The 21,057-nt window shown below is 40.1% G+C and overlaps 1 protein-coding gene across 1 annotated transcript in view; it reads right to left on the reverse strand.

Annotated features, from left to right (window-relative positions):
- The window catches only part of RYR2 (ryanodine receptor 2), a 537,153-nt gene that overhangs the window by 220,028 nt on the left and 296,068 nt on the right, over positions 1–21,057 (reverse strand). Inside the window, exons 30-37 of the mRNA XM_061190410.1 lie at positions 18,793–19,001; positions 17,811–18,163; positions 15,737–15,851; positions 14,024–14,184; positions 11,813–11,972; positions 11,347–11,433; positions 7,658–7,884; positions 2,025–2,829 (exon numbers count right to left, since the gene is read on the reverse strand). Of these exons, the coding sequence (XP_061046393.1) occupies positions 2,025–2,829; positions 7,658–7,884; positions 11,347–11,433; positions 11,813–11,972; positions 14,024–14,184; positions 15,737–15,851; positions 17,811–18,163; positions 18,793–19,001 (2,117 nt within the window). The remainder of the gene's footprint in view (positions 1–2,024; positions 2,830–7,657; positions 7,885–11,346; positions 11,434–11,812; positions 11,973–14,023; positions 14,185–15,736; positions 15,852–17,810; positions 18,164–18,792; positions 19,002–21,057) is intronic.

Below are 21,057 nucleotides of genomic sequence, written 5' to 3' on the forward strand. Positions count from 1 at the left end.
AGGAAGTAAAATCTTGCGTGTGAGAATGGACGCACCTACTGGTGAGCAAGCGTCCTAAGGTTGGAAGGGTAGAGGTGGGGTTGGAAACAGGCACTGAAAGCCTTGCATTTTAGGCATTCCAACAAAATGTCGGTGAAATGCATCCACGGAAACAAGGAGACGCAAGGAAACTGCTAATGAATAAGAGGGAGAAGAAATGTAACAGGGAAGAACAAATGTGACTCCATATTGGATTCATTTCTTTTACTTTAACCTTTATATTCTATTGCTTTTGCTACAAGTTAACCACTAAAGGGATGTTGCTTAAAGTATACATAATGATCCATCTCCAGGGACCCTGCCTCCCACGCCTGAATGTTAAGCTAAAATACCTTTGTTTAAGCTCACAGGAAACATCCTGACCAGGCCCCCCTGTGAATGGCTGCAGGAAGAAGAAATTAACACCTCCCCTCCTGAATCTGGCCAGAACCAGGAAATATCTGCAATAACTTCTTGCCCTTTTTTTTTTTTTTAAACTTTACTTCCACACCTCTCCCTCTTTGCTCTATAAAAGAAACCAGCATCCCAACCCAGGCAAGATGGTTCTTTGGGACACCAGTCCCCCATCTTCTTGGTCTGCTGGCTTTCTGAATAAAGTCACTATTCCTTGTCCCAACACCTCGTCTCGATTTACTGGACAGTGCGGCGAGCAATAGGAGCTTGGACTCGGTAACACGGGCAGGACAAAAACCCACCTCCTAGGCGCCTTTCAGACAGACGTACACACACGCACGCACACGCACAAATATGCACACGCACGCACACGCACACACACAGAGAAACAGCGACATGCCACACACACGTGTATGACGGGCAGACACCTATGCTCCTTTCAGACAGACATACACACACGCACACACACAAATATGCACACGCACGCACACACACAGAGAAACAGCGACATGCCACACACACACGTGTATGACGGGCAGACACCTATGCTCCTTTCAGACAGACGTACACACACGCACAAATATGCACGCACACGCACACACACAGAGAAACAGCGACATGCCACACACACACGTGTATGACGGGCAGACACCTATGCTCCTTTCAGACAGACGTACACACACGCACAAATATGCACACGCACACACACGCACAGAGAAACAGCGACATGCCACACACACACGTGTATGACGGGCGGACACCTAGGCTCCTTTCAGACATACACACACGCACACGCACAAATATGCACACGCACGCACACACACAGAGAAACAGCGACATGCCACACACACACGTGTATGACGGGCAGACACCTATGCTCCTTTCAGACAGATGTACACACACGCACACACACAAATATGCACACGCACGCACACACAGAGAAACAGCGACATGCCACACACACACGTGTATGACGGGCGGACACCTAGGCTCCTTTCAGACAGATGTACACACACGCACACACACAAATATGCACACGCACGCACACACACAGAGAAACAGCGACATGCCACACACACACGTGTATGACGGGCAGACACCTATGCTCCTTTCAGACACATACACACACGCACAAATATGCACGCACACGCACACACACACAGAAACAGCGACATGCCACACACACACGTGTATGACGGGCAGACACCTATGCTCCTTTCAGACAGACATACACACACGCACAAATATGCACATGCACACACACGCACACACACAGAGAAACAGCGACATGCCACACACACATGTGTATGACGGGCGGACACGTACTTGACCAAGGAAACCACCTTGACAAAAATACAAAAAAATGTGTCAACTGACTCAATTGGAAAATACATGAACTTCATTCCAAACGCAAGAAAATTAGATGGGCATGTCCCCAGGCATAACAGGAAGTTGGTTAATTTTATGAAGAACTATCTTTACCCAGGAATACAAACACACACACACACACACACACACACACACACAGAAAAAGAGACAAAGGTCAGCGTTAATAGGTTGTGAAATTCACTGCAATCTTTTTCTCTGATTACCTGCAATTTAACTGGCTCGGGCAGTTTCATTTGGAGCAGGCCTTCCTTGGACCTCTTACCCCCTTTGTTTTCTTCCTCAGCGGCACCTTCCAGCTTGGAGTCTTCCGCGCAGGGCTCCTTCTCTGGCGACTCGCCCTCCTCCTCGGGACCGGCAGCTTCCTTGAACACGCTGGGCTCAATCAACTGCAAGATGTGTTTCAAGTCCTCGTTGTGGAAGATGCCCATGATGAGCAGGGTGTAGAACAGCTTGATGAGAGGGACGAAGAGGAACTCAGTGGTCCCCCCGACGGGGTCCCGGGCATGAAGGCTGCCCTCTTTCACGGCCTCTGTCAGCATCTGTATGGTCTTGGCCTTCAGGATGTCCAGCGGGAACTCGGGGCTGTACTGGTAACCCTCGCTATTAATGCTGACAAAACTCGGGGAGGAAAACTGCATCCGCGGCCTGAGGGAGGTGCTGAGGCCAATGCCCGGGAGGCCGTGCTTTTTGTTCTCATCGGGGAAGAGGGTGATGCTCTTTGTCTCCTCCGTCATGGGGACGATGAACTCACTGTTCATCATGAGCCTGGCGGTGGCGTAGGAGCTGAGGTGGATGTCAATCAGCAGGTCGTAGTAGCCGGCGCGCAGCAAGCCGGGCATGTACTTGTTCTCGATGGCGTAGAGCAGCTGCGGTTCGTCCACGTGGCTGCACAAGGCGTGGGCCACCCGGTGATTCCCAAGCGCGCAGACGGCCGAGTAGAGCCGCAGAGTATGGTAGTGGAATTTCAGCAGTTCTTCCTGCTCAGTCAGTTCCAGGATGTCCACGGATCTGGAGACAAGAGAAGTTAAACATGGACATTGAAAACGATTCTCCATCAGAGGAGAAATCTACATATGTCGTTGATGTCACAAGTTATGGAAACAGACACTATTTTTTAACTTCGTTTTCTATGACATGTTTGATGATAGCACAGATTTTAAAAAATCAGTTTTAGATGTTTTTAAGTTTTCTTCCAGATAGAATTTGATGTTGAAAATTTCCAGTCACTAGTGCTTGAAGCTTTCTTCATTCTTCATCACCTCAGGATTCTGAACATCTCTTTTAGATATTTGGGTCTCAAGCTGACCCTGGGGACCCCTCTCCTTTCAGAATTTGAGCTCTTCGAAAAATCCTGAATCTCCTTTTCCAATTTGGCTAACCTGCTTCAAGACGCCAGAAAACTTAGCCTTAGGCTATGTTGCTTTGTCTCTGACTTTAGGATCAGCTCTGAGTGTAACCAGTCAGTAGGTAAACAGAGGGATAATTCCTTTGACATAATTTACCTACTTACACGTCCCTCACAGACCCAAACATATGCCAATGCCACCCTGTTTCCACCAGGTATGTGCCACTCATGAAACAAACACTATTAGGGACATTTTCACTCAGGAAAGTTTCTGTTGGGAATCTGAGTTTATATCAGATCATTTTGCTTCTACCACACATCATGACCTTTCAACGCAATTAAACCTTAAGCATATGTCCAGAATGTACCTAAAGTCAAGTCATTCCTTTTAAAAGAAAATCTATTTTAAGAGCACATAATTCCTTTAGATGCGCTAATTTTTCCAAACTCTTTAAATTACATAGATTGTTCATGGGCAACACTATAGTATTAAAGGTAGAAACTTGATATATTGATAATCAAGGGAACCACTGATTCATCTTGCAATGTATCCTTGGTGAGACTGTAATATAAGCTCATCAGGACAGGGGCTATTACATACTGTGGTTATTAGTATTCATCCAGCACCTAGCCTAGCACACAATGGGTACTGAATAATTATTTGTGCTTATTTATTGTTAAGCTTTGTCACTATCCTTAGATACCCTGTCATGCTGCCCACACCACCTATCCATTGTACCTGTGCTTTTCAGGTCACAGGCATTCTGCTAAAACCCACTGTGGCTTGATGGTGCAGACTTATTCCAGACTCCACCTTCTCACTCTCAGAGTCAGAAGATTCATGCATTATAAAATGCCTAGCAAATAACTACCCACCCTGTGTACCACCTAGACTTCCAGTAAACCACACATCTGCTGGGCCCAGTTGCTAGCACCTAGTTCTTGGAAAGGTATAATTGAGTGAGCCCCCGCCACCTCAAGGTGTAGTAGAGGATTCCCATATCTTAACTGGGCTCTTCAATCTCCCAAGAAGACTGTTACCCATCCTTCAGCCTGGCAGATGGCCAAAATATATAAATCCATTTATTGTAGCAACACAGAATATCTGTACTCTAGGTCCTTACTGAAGAACGCAATTCAGTCTACTGTCTGATCAATCTCAATATGTCAGTTTCTAGAAACAATATATAAGGACTCTACAATCTACATTGCTGCTGCCACTCCCAATTCACCCCCCCATGATTCATTTTACGATGCCATGTTCTTTCCTGTAAAGCACCCCTCCTCCCTACCAGATCAGTCTTTTAAGGTAAGGGTCATGTCTGTTTTGCTCACTATTTTCTATCCAGTGCCAGGAACACAGTGGGCACTAATACATGTTTGTGGAATGAATGAATGAATGGGAGAAAGCGGAAGGACTTGCAGTCTACTTCTCATAACCTGACTTAGGTCAAGGCAAACCAAAGGATATACCTCAACTAATTTAGTCTGTCTTTCCACACCAACCCATTGTAGCAATATTCATACATTAATGAACAATGGCTTTAACTGGAGGAGAGCAAAAAAAATAACTCACTGTTTTATCTGTTATAAGCACAACGCCAAATATATCATCTGGCACATCTTTAGCGCATGCTGTAAATTGTATTGTTGTCAGTAAATATTCTCCTTCTCCCTTCTTCCCTGTAGATGGGGTCATCTTATCGACCCTACTTACTTTGGGCTTGACTACCTGACTTGCTTTGGTCAATAAAATGTAACTGGATAGAACATCTGCCACAAGGGAAAAGAAAACTCTTAGAGGTCTGTTAGCCCTCCTTCATATCTACCCTTGACCATGGAAGCTATATGTCCCAGATCAGGGCTGCCCCATCAGCTGGGCAAGAAGGCACATGAACCACATCTGAAGATCATCTCTGCAGCCTGGAGCAAAGCAGCAGTGGACCCACGACCTCATGTAACATGAGCAAGAAATACAGGTTTCTTTGCAAGCCACCGAAATTTGGGGGTTGCCATTACAGTAAAATCTGACTAGTACAACTCATTATAGTCTTTAAAGTCTCCAGGGGAGAAGTTTCCTTCATGACTCAGTATCATTCTTTTATTCATCAAATATTACAGAGTACCTATTATGTACCGATCACTGCGCACTGGTGAAATGACGGTGAACAATACAGACAAGATTCCAGCCCTAAGGGAGCTTACTGCCTAGTTAAAGAGGGAAACAACCCAAAAAATAAGTAAATTAAATTATGAACTATGAGTGAGATATCTCATGAAAGAAACAGAGGACTGACATACATCTACTACCATTCAATTTTTAAAATATTAGTTAATTGTCATATTATTGGGGCATGAGGAACAGATTCTACTTGAATACTAGTCGGCATTTCCATTTTGGAATCTGAATTTTGAAACACATCCGATTTTTCTTTGGCTTCTACGAAGTGTGAAACCAATGTGCAACCATATCATGGTGTGATGTGAATGACTGTGGACCAGTCCTGGCTTTGTTATTTTCCTATCCTTACCTTCTCTGCAACCTGATTCCAATGACACTTTTTTTTTACAAATTTGCATTTCATATATTTTGGGAAATTGACTCAAATTCTTTACGGCCTATAGTAAGAATTTAAATTATCCATTCATTTGCATATAACTTATCACAGGTAATTAACATAAATGATACATTACTATGGCAGGAGTGTATGTTGGGTTTCTATGACATGCCAACATATTAAATCACAACCTTAAAACTCTCTGCTTAATAGAGAGAGAATATTTTCCCTTATATAGAAAAATTCGTTCCCAAATGTGATGTTTCTTTTGGTTGCAGAGTAACTTTTTTAAAACATTAGATGCAAAATTCCAATATAACTTTTCTCACATAAAATAAAAAGTATGAAATTAAATTGAATCCTCTAAAGAGTGCATTTTGAATGTTATATCTCTCTATTTCACCTAAAAATATACAAATAAATACTTAATAGATTAAAAAAAATTCACCTGGCCAGATTAATTTTTCTTTGGATTTCTTCTGTTTGGAAACAGCTTTATTGAGATATCATTTACATACTATACAATTTACCTATTTAAAATAAATAATTCAATGGCTTTAGTATATTAATGGAACTGGGCAACCATAACCATAATCTAAGCTTAGAACGTTTTCCTCACCCCAAAAGAAACCCAGTAGTACCCAGTGGCAGTCACTCCTCAGGTCCACTGCCCTTGCCTCCCCTAAGTAAACATTATCCTACTTTCTCTCCCTAAAGATTTGCCTATTACGGACTTGTCCTGTAAATGGAATCCTATAATGTGTGGTAGTAGTGTAACTAGTTAAAAACTTAGTATAATGTTTTAAAGCTTCATCCATTTTGTAGCACATATAAGTACTTCATTCCTCTGTATTGCCAAATAGATTTGGCAATAGATAGTATGGATTCACCACACTTTATTTATCCACGAATCAGTTGGTGGGCATTTGGGTTGTTCCCACTTTTTGGCAACTGTGAATAATGCTGCTCTGAAATTCGTGTACAAGTTTTTGTGTGGACATGTTTTCATTTCCCTTGGGTATATACCTAGGAGTGGAATTGAAGGCTCTTATGGTAACTCTGTATTTAACTTGTTGAGGAACTGACCAATTGTTTTCCAAAACACAGGTTAAATTTTAAAGGTATTAAAAGAAAATAAAAGTGCCAAGCATGTCTAAATATATAAAAATGAACATAGCTCCTACAGCTTTTTAAGAGTAGAGTTTTAAAATATAAGAAAAGTAACAAATATGTGTGCCTTTGCATTGTTTTCATGAAATGTTTTCACTCAGTTTGTGACTTAACTTTTTAATGATATTTTGGGAGGGAAACCTTGGTCCCAAACTTATTGATAATGAGGCTGCTAAAATGAAATCTCTGCAATTTAATTGGCTCTCACATGGAAAAACTGAAAATCATAAACGGAGCCACCTCTGAACATTAAGTGTACTTTATATTATTACTATGACTGTCTAGAATGCGTATAAACTTGTTTCCAAAGCCCTCAAGGTATTTTCACAATGCTCTTTCATTGACATCTCTTGGTCTCAGTTTTTCCCATCTGTCAAACAAAGGACTGAACTAAGTGATTTTTCTGATTCCCTCTTTACTATCTTACAGTTCTGTGATACTCTCTTACTCGGCTGCCTTAAGTCAGATGGCAGCTGTACTTGTCTGAATTTTTACTTACTGTTATTCTCATAAGCAAAACAAGAATGAGGAAAGAAATCATACACTATCAAATCACCTCTTCACCTGTAATAATTCTGTTTCAGTAACCAAGGAGTTGAGACATAGACTTAAACTTAGGATGTACAAAATAACATCTGCATGGCCCCAAGAAATCAGTATTTTTTAAACCCCATTTTGTTTCCCCAGCACCACCCCTGAACCCTGGGGTAGGCATCTAATTCGATGGGTCCCCATCAAACAGTAAAGGACGCTCAGGCCTGACCTGTTCTCCTCTGGGATATGGAGAGACATGAACTGCAGAGGTTCCACACACTGCACCAGCCAGCCTTGGCGTTCGCTTATTCGAGACACGTCTACCTTCAAGAACTGGTTGGGCATTCTGCTCCAGAGGACTTGTGAGAGGAACTGCACATGGAGACGAGGGGGACACTGCGGCATGGGGTTTTTGTGCTCGCTCTTGAATAATCCCGCTGAGAGAGGCATCACATTCTAGGAGATGGGGAAGCAGAAAAAGAATGAACGGATGACGCTCCTGGGGGGTCAGTAAAGTGATGACTAGAGTTCTGCACAGGAAAGAGATAATGACAGATACGCTACGTGTTGAGCAGAGTCCATACAAAAACTAATAGAAATTGGGTTGAGCTGCTTCTGAAAGGACAAGTGGAGAAAATTTGGGGATGTTTCCTTCCCATATACTCAATGGCACACTGAGAATGCAAGAGCAAGAGAGTACAGCCAGGTATCTTTCCTATTTCTTTACCAAGCTGGGTCCTCAGGGACGCTTGGCATGTCTTTAGCTGCTTTCATCCAAACATCCTGAAAGATTGGTCACATCCACTTGACTTTCTCCCTCTCTTATTGTCTGTCCTTTGTCACCCACCTCATCCATCCTTAAACTACTCACACCCTCACTCATCGTCAGGTTTCTCAGGTTTGAGTAACCAGCAATATACCAGACACAGCTCAACAGATAAACCTGACTATTAAACAAGAAACACAATTTCTTTCTCCTCCACCTCTAATATGTGTCTTCAACCATTCCAAGTCCTGCAGTCTGGCCTCAGGGAAAGAAAAGTCTCTACTTTGCCAAAGCTTATTCATTCATTTATGATCATGATACCACCCCTGCCTGCCTCTTCTGGGCCAATAAAACAATTATCTCATCTTTCCGCGTTACCTTCGGTTTCTCCCTCTCCTCTAGGACCTTCTCTACTGCATTATTTAGACTTGCTCATCCTCAAGCTACTTTCCTATTCCCTTCTGCTAATGGGGACAAAAAACCCAGGCACCTGTATCAGGCACTGAGAATGTATCAGTGAAACAAAACAGACAAAATTCCTACCCTCATACAGCTTCCATTTCTTTTTCATTAGACATAAAATAAACAAAATCAGTAATTAAGTAGTTATTAGAAAAGAGGTCATGGAGAGGGGAAAAAAAACAGGATGGGGGAATCAGAATGCAGGACAGTAATAATAAACAGGGTGGTCAGAATGGTGTCACTGAGAAGATGACATTTACAGAAAGATCCAAAGAGAAGAACCATGTGCATATGCAGGGGAAGAAATTTCCATGCAGAGGGAACTGTGAATGCAAAGAACCCAAGGAGGGAGTTTGCCTGGCACGTCTGAGGAAGAGCTGGGGGCCAGGGTGGCTGCAGTGGAGTGAAGGAGGGGACAGCAGGAGGAGATGAAGTCAGAGGGGTTAGAGGAGGTCAGGTGGTTTAGAACTTGAGAACCATCATCAGACCTCTGATTTTTACTCTCAGGGAAACAGGGTTTCTAGGGTTTCGAGCAGTGAAGTGAGTGACACGGTCTGATTTTTATTTTAAAGTAACGACAGTCACTCAGATTGTTGTATGATAAACAGAGGGGTGAGGATGAATTAGAGGCTAGTGGTGAAATACAGATGGGAAATGATGGTGATGGAGGGCAGATCAGCAGGAGGGGTGGTGGGAGAGGTCAGAGGTGGAGGATTTGCTGGGGGGTGGAACTGGGATGTGGAATGTAAAGGAGGGAAGCCAAGGATGACTCCAGGATTTGAGGTCTGAGTTATTAACTGACAGATCAGGAAGACTCGATCAGGCAAGTCAGGAGGAGGGGGGAGTGATGGTCAGCAGTCCAGTTTCGGACATATCCAATTTGCAATATCTATGAAACACGAAACATAAATGTCAAATAGACCAGTATCAGAGTCTGGGTTCTGAGAAACTACCACTTTTCTGTCAAATTTTAATTTTTTTTCAGTCCTCCAAACTTGCTGCCTCCTTTCCCTCACGTTCAATCTCAAATAATAATATGAATTGAATGATCTTGAACAAAATACTACGGCTTCTTCCATCATTTTACTGAAATTTTTCTGGCAAGGTCACTAAAGCCCTCCTACTCAACAAAAATCACAGATTCCTTTAGTCCATATTGTATTGGCTCTTCTGCAGCAGCTGGAATCTCATTTTACAAAGGCAGAAACTGAGCTCACATGGTTTAAGAAATATGTCCAAGGTCGCTGAGCCAGCATGGTAAAACTGTCTACTAAATTCACCCTGAGGGGTGCCCAGCATCTCATTGTTTACAATTGTGAATTTCAACTCAATTCCTTTTCCTGAATTTCAGCAGGCTCTTCTGCTTGTTGTTGTATTAGTATCCCTTGGCTGGCCAAACTAAAATTATTTAAATTAATCCTTTTCGGATTAACATATACACACTACTATACATAAAATAGATAACCAACAATGACCTACTGTATAGCACAGGGAACTATACTCAATATTTTGTAATATCCTATAAGGGAAGAGAATCTGAAGGAGTACACACACACACACACACACACACACACAACTGAGTCACCATGCTGTACACCTGAAACTAACACATTGTAAATCAACTATACTTTAATTAAAAAAAAAGTCCACCCCCAAAAAAAGTAAAAAAAAAAAAGAAAAAAAAATTAATCCTTGATTCTCCATTCTCCTTGAGCACCAAATCCAATTTCAACAAATCCTATTAATCCAATTCATTGACAAATTCTGTTAATCTCTCCCCTAAAACATCTTCTTATGTATCACTCTCTCTCTATGATGACTTTCATGAATCTCATCATCTTCTCCCATGTGGACAATATCAAATTGTTGATAGATAATTATTACTGCCTGCTCTCATTCATTTGAGGGCAGATATTTCTCCACATTACTACCAACATATTTTCCCAAAACAGGTTTGATTATACTCAGTCCCCTGCTTCAAATTTCCAGTAAAGCACCACTGCCTAGGGAATAGGTGTACACTTCCTAATGTGGCATTTAAGGCCTTTTCAACTTGGACTATCTTCCATCCATATTCATCTCTAGCCATATCCCAGAAGCATCCTTTGTTACAGTCACACTGAATTCCTTAACCTTCAGCACTTTCATGCCTATGTATTTTCACTTTCTCTCACCCTCTGTCTAGAATGCCCTCTCCTAGCAAATGTACCCTGAGATCTGTAATTCAACAGTTAAGAATCAACCTAAATGTCATCTCCTCTTCCAGCTTTACCTGATCCACCCCATCCTACTTAGTTGTCTCTTCATTTATGTTCCCAGAGTACTCAATACCTGCCACTCTTGCATTTACCACAATGTAGCATACTTTTAGCTCTTCAAGCCCATTCACTAGCTTACTTGTGAGTTCAGTGATTACTGAGCTGTATGTAATTTGGCATTTGTGTTCTGTACAAGGCTAGTTTTATTGAATAATATACTTATGATAACCAAAGAAAACCCTTTCTAATTACTTATGTTACTCTAGTGACCTTAACGAGATTACAGAATTTTCAAATATGGAAACTTTTAAAGAATGATTTATGTGATTAATATCAGTACTAATAACGTATGGAATTAATTGAAGAAGAAGTAAATGCTATTTCCTAACAAAAAACAACCCAAATATAATACCAGGAATGAGTCTTTCTTACCTTTATTCTTCCCAACTCAAACTGAAAAACATTGGGACTTGTAGCTTGCGCAAAAACTGCAGGAAATAATTTTGTACTTGGTTCCACCTTAAATAATCAAATGAATTTAATAATATTAGTAAAGGAAGGAACACACAAAAAAATATATTTTCTTCCTAACACCTAAGAAACACTTTACAGGAAAAGTCTTTTTCTTCCTCTCATGCAGATATTCTCTTTCAATAATTATTTGGAATATTTCATTTCAGACCTATGTGAACATTTTTGGAGGAATGTACTGTTTACTCTGAAGGGCTTATGGCACTGTTATTACTCAAACAGAAATAAAAATACAGAATTGACTCATTTGTGTTTTCATTTCCTTCTAGCTTATAATTTACTTTTTGATCTTACAAAATGTGCTCTCCTCTCTAACGGGGATAAAGGTTTCCTCCCTGGAAGCACAAGGCCATCCCTGACCACATACCTGATAGTATGTGCTCAGCTCCTTGCCGTTGGCCGTGAAGGTGAGCAGCCCACTGGCGGTGTCCACCACGCAGCCAATCTCCAGGCCGTTGTTGTTGCGTCCTTGCCCGGGGCTCAGGCTCTCACCCGCACACACCATATAACAGTTGCTGCGTTTGATGCTAAATTGCAAAAAAACATGTTTATCTTTGAACAAGCACAGGTAGCGTGGAAAGCATGGACGTCTGGCAAACTAAACCTAAGTTATGCTGTGCAAGCAACAAGCTCATGCTGAAATGGAACAGGTGTACAGTGGGCCCGATTCTGTGATTCTGAGCAAAACTCCATTGACTTCAGTGGACATTCTGAGTCAGGTCTTCCAATCTCTCAATTTCACACCTAATGAAGACAGGTCAACGAGTTGGAACCAAGGATAAGAACTGACCTTCACCTTCCCTCCAAAAACTCAAACCAAACTGGACCTTTTTCTGAGGTTCAAAAAAGTTTAACTATGATAAAGCAGAAACTAACACACACACACACACACACAAAGTTTAACTATGTAATAATCATCCAAATTGGTAATTTTCATTCTCATGGTTTTTTTTTTTAATATGTTTATTGGAGTATAATTGCTTTACAATGGTGTATTAGTTTCTGCTTTATAACAAAGTGAATCAGCTATACGTATACATACAACCCCGTATCTCCTCCCTCTTACGTCTCCCTCCCACCCTCCCTATCCCACCCCTCTAGGTGGTCACAAATCTCAAGGGTTTTTTTTTTTTAAAACCACTTGTTCTGAGATGAGAAGCACCTGTTTCTGAACACTATCAAAGTCTTTAGGCCAATTCTACATGAGGTGTCAGTGATTCGATAGATATAAAATTTGGCTAAAATTAAGCCCCTTTCTGGACAATTCCTGGTGATCTGTTATGAGAGACAGACTTAGCTGGGATGTGCACAAGATCTGTGATATTTACAACAAACCCCACCTGAGTTTCACCCTCCACAAAACCTTTACCAGAGATAGTAGCAAACTTAAGTGATTTGAGTTTCACTTCCTTCCCTTTCTCTACCACTGTGCAGTGCATGTATGAATGAGGCTGGCAAAAAGGGCAAACACAGGCAAGTAGGAGGAAAAGAGCAAGAAGGCGGAGATAAAGTCAGTTTCTGAATAATCAAAAGTTGGCTGTGTTTCTATGCTCTATTTATGTAAGATTCAACAACCTTCCCTAGCCTGTATTTCCTACACCAAAAACATCAATCAGATACCATATCCCTATATTATCTCCTTTCATTGTCTCCATCTCTGAAAATCAAATATATCCCTCAGGATATTCCTGGAAACAGGTGATCTGGCCCCCCCCCCAGCTACTGACGTAAAGCACTGTTCATTGAAGAATTTTTGCTAGGCTCACTGTCTCAAGTGCTAAGTTCATTGCGGTTCAAGTGTTACAACCTGAAGGCAGGGGAGGGAGCTTCCGGTCACCAAAAATGATGGTGCAGGTATAAAAGAAAAGCAACATTATGGGGGGGGGCTCTTTCTATGAGACCCATCACAGCAGATCAGAGAGGATGCACGGGCACAAAAGGTAGATGCAAATGGCCAGATCTTCTCTTGTCTTATTCTGCAAGGAAGATAGCCTTCTTCACTTTTTTGAAGGTTTGGTTTGAGTTTGGTTTGTTTTATAAAAGAAAAATGATGGCACAGAAACTGTAACTGACTTACCCAAAGCCACACAGCGAGTCAATGGCCAAGCTGAGGAAAGAACCCACGGCTCCTCAGTCTGAGTTCAAATGCATCCACCTGGTCTAAACCACTAGCCCACACTGTCTTCACCTTTTTCTCCCCACCTCCTAACCAGTTCCCAAGGTGCAGATCAGACCACAGGCTAAATGCCTCACATTCACCCGTCTCTAATCCTCAAACAATGGCTAAGTAATGGTAACCCAAGTCATTAGTCGTGTGCGATGTCACTTGAAGGAATATATGATTATTACCCCAAAGAGATGCACTGCTCTTACTTTATAAGATTTTGCACTTTTAATATATTCAGATTCCTTACCGGCTTGTATGAGTAACAAAAAGGACATGGACGTTAACGGTTTGATTACACTGTTCCTATCAACAGAATATTATTTGGACATAAAATCCATGAGAAGAAAAATGCCTAGGTTTATCAACATTTTTATCAAATGTCATTCATGTAAGAAACCGAGGAAAACCTACCTTTCATGCACCTTTCCTTTTTCATCTCCTAGAGTCACGGTCACCGTACGAACTCTGTCCAAGTCAAAGCCTGTATCATATTGATGGAAATCGGACGTGATCCAGCCCACCCAGACGCTGGCAGGTTCTTGCCCAGGAAAGATTCTCACTGAGTAATAGTACTGTCAAGACAGCAACACCAAGTATTGGTAAAGTAAAAAGAAACAAAACTTTGACTTGCAATGTCTTTAAGTTGCCTAAGAAGATATGTCTTTGTTTAAAATCGTTTGGCATATTTGCAGCAACATGCATGCAACTAGAGATTATCATACTAAATGCAGTAAGTCAGAAAGAGAAAGACAAACACCATATGATATCACTTATATGTGGAATCTAAAATAGGACACAAATGAACCTATCTATGAAACAGAAACAGAATCATGGACATAGAGAACAGACTGGGGATTGCCAAGGGGAGGGGTGTGGGAGAGGAATGGATTGGGAGTTTGGAATTAGCAGATACAAACTGGTATATGTAGAAAGGATAAACAAGAAGGTCCTACTGTATGGCACAGTATAGGGAACTATCTTCAATATCTTGTAATGGATATAATGGAAAAGAATCTGAAAAAAATATTGGGTTGGCCAAAAAGTTCATTTGGGTTTTTCTGTAACATGCTATGGAAAAACCCAAACAAACTTTTTGGCCAACCCAATATACACAAATGTATAACTGAATCACTTTGCTGTACACCTGAAACTAACACAACATTGTTAATCAACAATACTTCAATAAAAAAGAAAATAATAGTATATTCAATACTAATAATAGTATATTCAATTATGCTATAACAACAACAACAACAAAACCCAAAGTTTAAAGCAGCAAAAAAAAAAAAAAAAACCTTTGGCCTAAGTAAAATGTTATAGGCACAAAGGACTGATGTGGCAAAGTAAAAGTCTTAAAACAGAGATCCTGAATTATTTCAGAAATAATGGGAAAAAGAGAAAAGACTATCTGAGCAAAAGATGATCTGAAGCTTTTTATACTTCCAAGTATGTATGGATGGGGGAGTACATATATAGTATGTTTATGTGATAAAATCATCAATCCATTATGCAGGTAAGCTTTGAATTCTTCAAGCTTACACCAGAACAATAATCTATGCTACAGCTTTTATACCTGTTTTATACCTTGAATATGCTATCACTAACATAATATTTTGAACCCTTAAAATCACTTTGAAATAGGTCAGATCTGATATGTGAAAGTCAAGTTCAAATATGGGGGAACTCTAAAAGGGACACAGCTATATATATTTTTTCCATTTGGCGTTTTATGAGAAGTGCTTTAAAAATTCAAAATGGCAGACAGCACACCTTGACCTCTAACAAAGTATGATAAATGATCTTGCAGACATATCACTGAGACAAAAGAAACTGCAAAATGTACTTGGAAAACTTAAGTGGCAAATAAAATGCTGTCAAGAAAGAGGATAACAAAATCAGGACTGAGGGTGCCATTAAGGATTATTTTTCCTAAAATAGCTCTCTTATTGCATAATATCCATTAGAATATACATACGTCTTTCAACTTTTCAGTCCCCAAGATATAAGTGAATAATTATTTTAAAAATAAGCTTGCTAAATAGTACGAATCAATGTTAACTATTTGAAATGCAAAGCATGATCACTGACAAATAGAAATAAATGACAAAAGCTGCAACCTCATACCGTGGACGTTTGCATCAAGTAATCATAGTCGTCCCTCTCATCTGCAAGGACGTCTTCTGTGAGTCTTGCAGAATGGCTGGTGCTGTAATCTGGCTTTGTCTTTCTAAGCAAAAATCTGAAATATAGTAGAGGACTAGGAATAAGCAACATTAAAATGTTCTGCCTATCTCAAACATAAACATATAATTAACTTAGTAGAGTGGTTGTCAGCCAGGATGATTAGCTCCCAAGAAGACATCAGGCAATATCTGGAGATATTTTTGGTTGTCACAACTTGGTGGGGGAGGGGTGCCACTAGCATCTAGTGGTGGAAGGATCCTGCCTAACCATCCTTCAATGCACAAGGCAGACTCTTACAATAAATAATTATCTAACCCAGAGTGGCAATAGTGTTGAGGTTGAGAATTTCATATTTAGTGTAAGAAAGGATGCTAAAACAATCTACCTTCTTATCCATTAAAAAGTACAATTTAGAGAGAATACTCTAAGGTTCAACCAGTAATGTAAATATAAACATCTTAAAAACTAACTCTTGGGAGAAAATACAAATCATATACCTGATAAGGTTAATATCTAGAATATACAAAGAATTCCTACAACTCAGCAACAAAAATGGAAATGACCCAATCAACAAATGGGACAAGAACTTGAATAGACATTTCTCCAAACATGTTATACAAATGACCAATAAGCATATGAAAAGATGCTCAACATCACCAATCATCAGGGAAATGGAAATCAAAACCACAATGTGATATCACTTCACACCCATTAGGATGGCTACTATCAAATAACCAGAAAGTAACAAGGGTTGACAAGGACTTGGAGAAATTGGAACCCTCATGCAGTGCTGATGGGATTGTAAAATGGTACAACTGCTATGGAATACAATATAAATTTTTTTCCTCAAAAATTTAAATATAGGGCTTCCCTGGTGGCACAGTGGTTAAGAACCCGCCTGCCAATGCAGGGGACATGGGTTTGAGCCCTAGTCTGGGAAGATCCCACATGCCGTGGAGCAACTAAGCCCATGCGCCACAACTACTGAGTCTGCGCTCTAGAGCCCGCGAGTCACAACTACTGAAGCCTGTGTGCCTAGAGCCCGTGCTCTGCAACAAGAGAAGCCACCACAATGAGAAGCCTGCACACCGAACCAAAGAGTAGCTCCCGCTCGCCGCAACTAGAGAAAAGCCCCCATGCAGCAACGAAGACCCAATGCAGCCAAAAAAATAAATAAATAAAATAAATAAATTTATTTTTTTAAAAAATTTAATTACAGAAGTACCAGGCATCCCACTTCTGGGTATATATCCAAAAGAACTGAAAGTAGGGTTGTGAAAAGATATTTGCACACCCAAGTTCTTAACAGCATGATTCACAATAGCCAAGGGATGGAATCACCCTAAATGCCCATCAGTGGATGAATGGAAAAACAAAATGTGGTGTATATACACAAACTGGAATATCATGCAGCCTTAAAAAGGAAGGGAATTCTGACATATGTTACAACACATATGAACTTTGAGGACATTAAGCTACATAAGATAAGTCAGTCACAAAAAGACAAATACTGCCTGATTTCATTTATATGAGGTATCTAAAGCAGTCAAATTCATAGAAACAAAAAGTAAAATGGTGATGACCAGGGGCTGGGGGAGGTTGGAAAAGGCAAGTTATTTCATGGGTGTAGAGTTTCAGAGTTTTGCAAACTAAAAAAGTTCCGAGATCTGTTTCACAACAATGTGAATATACTCAGCACTACTGAACTGTACACTTAAAAATGTTTAAGACGGTAAATTTTATTTTTACCACAATAAAAAAAATTCATAGAAAAAGTAACTCTTGAGATAGATTGTTAGTGGTAACAAATTAGATGGCCAACGGACTGCTTTTTCTTCTGTAGAATCCTTGGTACATAAAGAAGGAGGAAGAGGAAGAACAAATTGACCTTGGAAATCCCTTACCTGCTATTACCCTCTCCTGTGATCCCCTAACATAATAACTACATATTTAAAATCATAAAAAAATTAAAATTAAAAAAAATTTTAAAAATCATTTTGCATATATCAATGACCTTTGTTTCAGACGAGAGGGCTTTTCCTGAGCATAATCTTTGTGGTTGTTAAACTCTGGTTTTGTAGCTTCTTTGTCTTTGTCCGCTCGATCTGGCACCAGATGGCCATGAGCTGTCTTCATGAGAACCTCAAAGTCCGAATCCACATCATAATCCTCCAAATCACTCTTGGGCCCAAAGAGACTGGCGCCAGGGATGCCTCCAGCCGCAGTCTTGGAGAAGACCTCCGCGCACTCGATGGGCATGCTCAGACGATAAAACATGATATCCGTGCTGCTGTTCTGAGAGCCAAAGGACTTCTGAGTGACCTTTAAACACGGGGAACTGTCGATGGTGCCGTCTATTCTGGTCACCTAACAAATGAAGACGACGTGATTGTTCAAATGCTCATCATTGTTGGTTTCCTGATTCTAAAACCCTAACGTGCATCACACCTTTACAACCCAAAACATGGCCCGCCCATGGCATAATTTCCTAAATGAGATCATTAAATAGAGGGACTGCTGTGTTACAGACAGATTCACAGTTCTGTTTCTAACTCAGAAGATCATTTGGGAAATTCATGTTAAAACTGTATATATTCAGATTGAACCTGACATTGCCTACATAAAAAAAGAATTATATACAGTTGACCCTTGAACACCGCAGGTTTGAACTGCTTGGATCCACTTATATGTGGATATTTTTCAATAGTAAATAATATAGCACTACATAATCCGTGGCTGGCTGAATCCGTGGGTACAGAGTGCCGACTATAAAGTATATGCAGATTAACCCCGAAGTTGTTCGAGGATTAACTGTAGGTAATCAGTCTAACCAGCCTCTCATAAATACCTAAAATCAGAGGGTAATCCTGTCCTTAGATTCCCCTACAGTGGAACACATCAGAGCCATCATTTTAAGTAAATGACAGTAACTGTCCAAGTAGGAACACCCGCTCTTGGTTTTTGGCAATGGTCTGATTTTTAAAGGAAAAGCAAACCTCAATATGTTCATGGTTTGATGGAACTTGGAGAAACTGAGGAAGCCTCTTGCTTAGCCACATGGTAATATCCCTGTTCGTGTTAACGGCAAATGGTTCATAGCCCTCTTGTAAGCCACAGATGGTGAAATATTTCAAGGTGCTGACATCCTTTCCAAAGTTCATCCTGCCCACTTGAGCCACTCCAAGGCTACATACAGGTATGAATCCTGGGAAGAAAAAAAATACATCAAAATCTTCAGTATCATTCGTGTAAGATCCTTTTAGCATGGAATCACCAAAAGTATTGCTCTAAAACTCTTACCTTTGTGAGAACCGTTGCCCTGAGGCAAAAACAATAGTGGGGTAAAGAGATCACGGACACTAAGTATTAAATGTGAGGATCAGAAGACCAGTATTTGCTCTTGGCATCATAATTCGTTAAATGTGGGCCTGAGGTAAGTCCCTTCTTCCACCCTGGACTTCTGTAAAATGAGGTAACTACTAAGCAGCCCCAAGTCCTCCGGAAATCCTGGGGACCACAACCCCCTCCCCACAGCCTCCCAGCTCCGAAGTGCAGGTGACTCTCTTGCAGAGGGAAAATGAGAAAGAAGTAAGTGCCAAAGCGCATTGCCGAAGAGCCTGAAATGCGCAAACATCAAACACAGCTGAGCTTTACATGTAACTCAAAGAAGAAAAAAAAAGGGTTGGAGTCCACATTTTTAAAGGTGTTCATTCACTTATAGCTGCTTTTGATCTTTGAAGAGAATTTTGCCTCTTTTTTTTCCCCTAGGGTACCCTAGATCTAAGCATGGAAAATATACATATAAATAAGAATTCGGAAGTAGCTGCTAAAATCCTACTGAAACTCCTCCATCTGTCCCTTTCCCTTCAATGTCACTGTCGGTATAGATTAAGCAGGGTAATGCAAAATTAACATAAATAGCTAAGATAAGAAATCAAAAAGTTAAGTTAAAAGTTAACAAGAAACTAAATCAAAAGCAACAGCAATGAGCAATGAAGAAAAAAACAAAATATTTCAATGTGTGGCAGGGATGGTTAATCTTTCCATTATTAAATAAAAAGGGGAAACTACATTAATTATGTTAATTGTTTGAGTTCTTTGGAATCAACTGTCTGGCAAGGGGATGAGATGATACTTTTCAGTGGAGGGGGCATTTACGTACTCTTCATCTCTTTCTGTAATATTTTACATGAAAGTTCAAGTAGTCAGCACAATAAACAAGGTCAGTATTGGGATGCAGACTACAAATCAGAGGATCTAACTTGCAGATCAAAAAAGCAGGGGATCCTCAGAATAAGCTGACAGATTTCTACCATTATGATGTCCATTTCTTCCCTTGTTGAAATTAGTGTCAGTGAAAGCAATGTGTAACTCTCAAGACAGCACAAGACAATAGAAATTACATCTGATAATTCATAATGATTTCATCCAGTTTGTATCATCAATATATATTTAAATAAATGGTTGAATCATAGCATTACCAACTGGGAAGCAAGAACACATCCAGCTGGGTTCGAGGAAGTGTGAATGATGAGTTTCTAGTTAAAACTAAAAAAGCCACAGCTGTGCCAGCTCTTGATGCAGGAAAGTTGTCTTAAATAAGTGTCCCCAAAGGAATCAAAGAAAAGGATTGGATAAATGCAATAGATCTGAGACAGCTTGAACTACATTTGCACAAATGGGAAAACCTAACATCCATTTGACATAAACTAGGGGATACCAAGACAGAAACATCTCTGCTGATGCTAAACATTTTTCTTTCTAACCACTTTATATGTAGTTGGAGTTCCTACTCTAAAAGTGAAGTTATTGGATACCTTAAAATATCTGTATAGTAGATCTTTGGGTGTTTGTTATATTAATATCTGAACTTTTCTGTATGTCTGATATATTTTCATCTAAAAAATCAAGTATTTAGTGTTGTGTGCAAAGATTTGTGTCCTAAACTGTTCATTATGGCTATGTATACAATCATAGAATATTGTTTGGACAATAAATATGTGTTTTTCTTTTCCTGGAGATGGTATACTACTTAGCTTTTGAAAATCTGGTTTTCAAAGGTTCATTAATATATAGGAAAATATTCACAGTATGTATTACTTCGAGAAAGAAAGATGGAACATATGGCTTATTTTTAAAGATGCAAAAACACCAGGAGGGATTTTTTTTTTAATCAAAAAAGTTTCAGAATGGTGGAATTTTTCCCTCTTTTTATGTCTCTCAATTTAACAATTTTTTTCAATGAATATGTACTTTATGAT

Source organism: Eubalaena glacialis, chromosome 1 (assembly GCF_028564815.1).
Source record: "Eubalaena glacialis isolate mEubGla1 chromosome 1, mEubGla1.1.hap2.+ XY, whole genome shotgun sequence".
Classification (NCBI taxonomy): Eukaryota; Metazoa; Chordata; class Mammalia; order Artiodactyla; family Balaenidae; genus Eubalaena; species Eubalaena glacialis.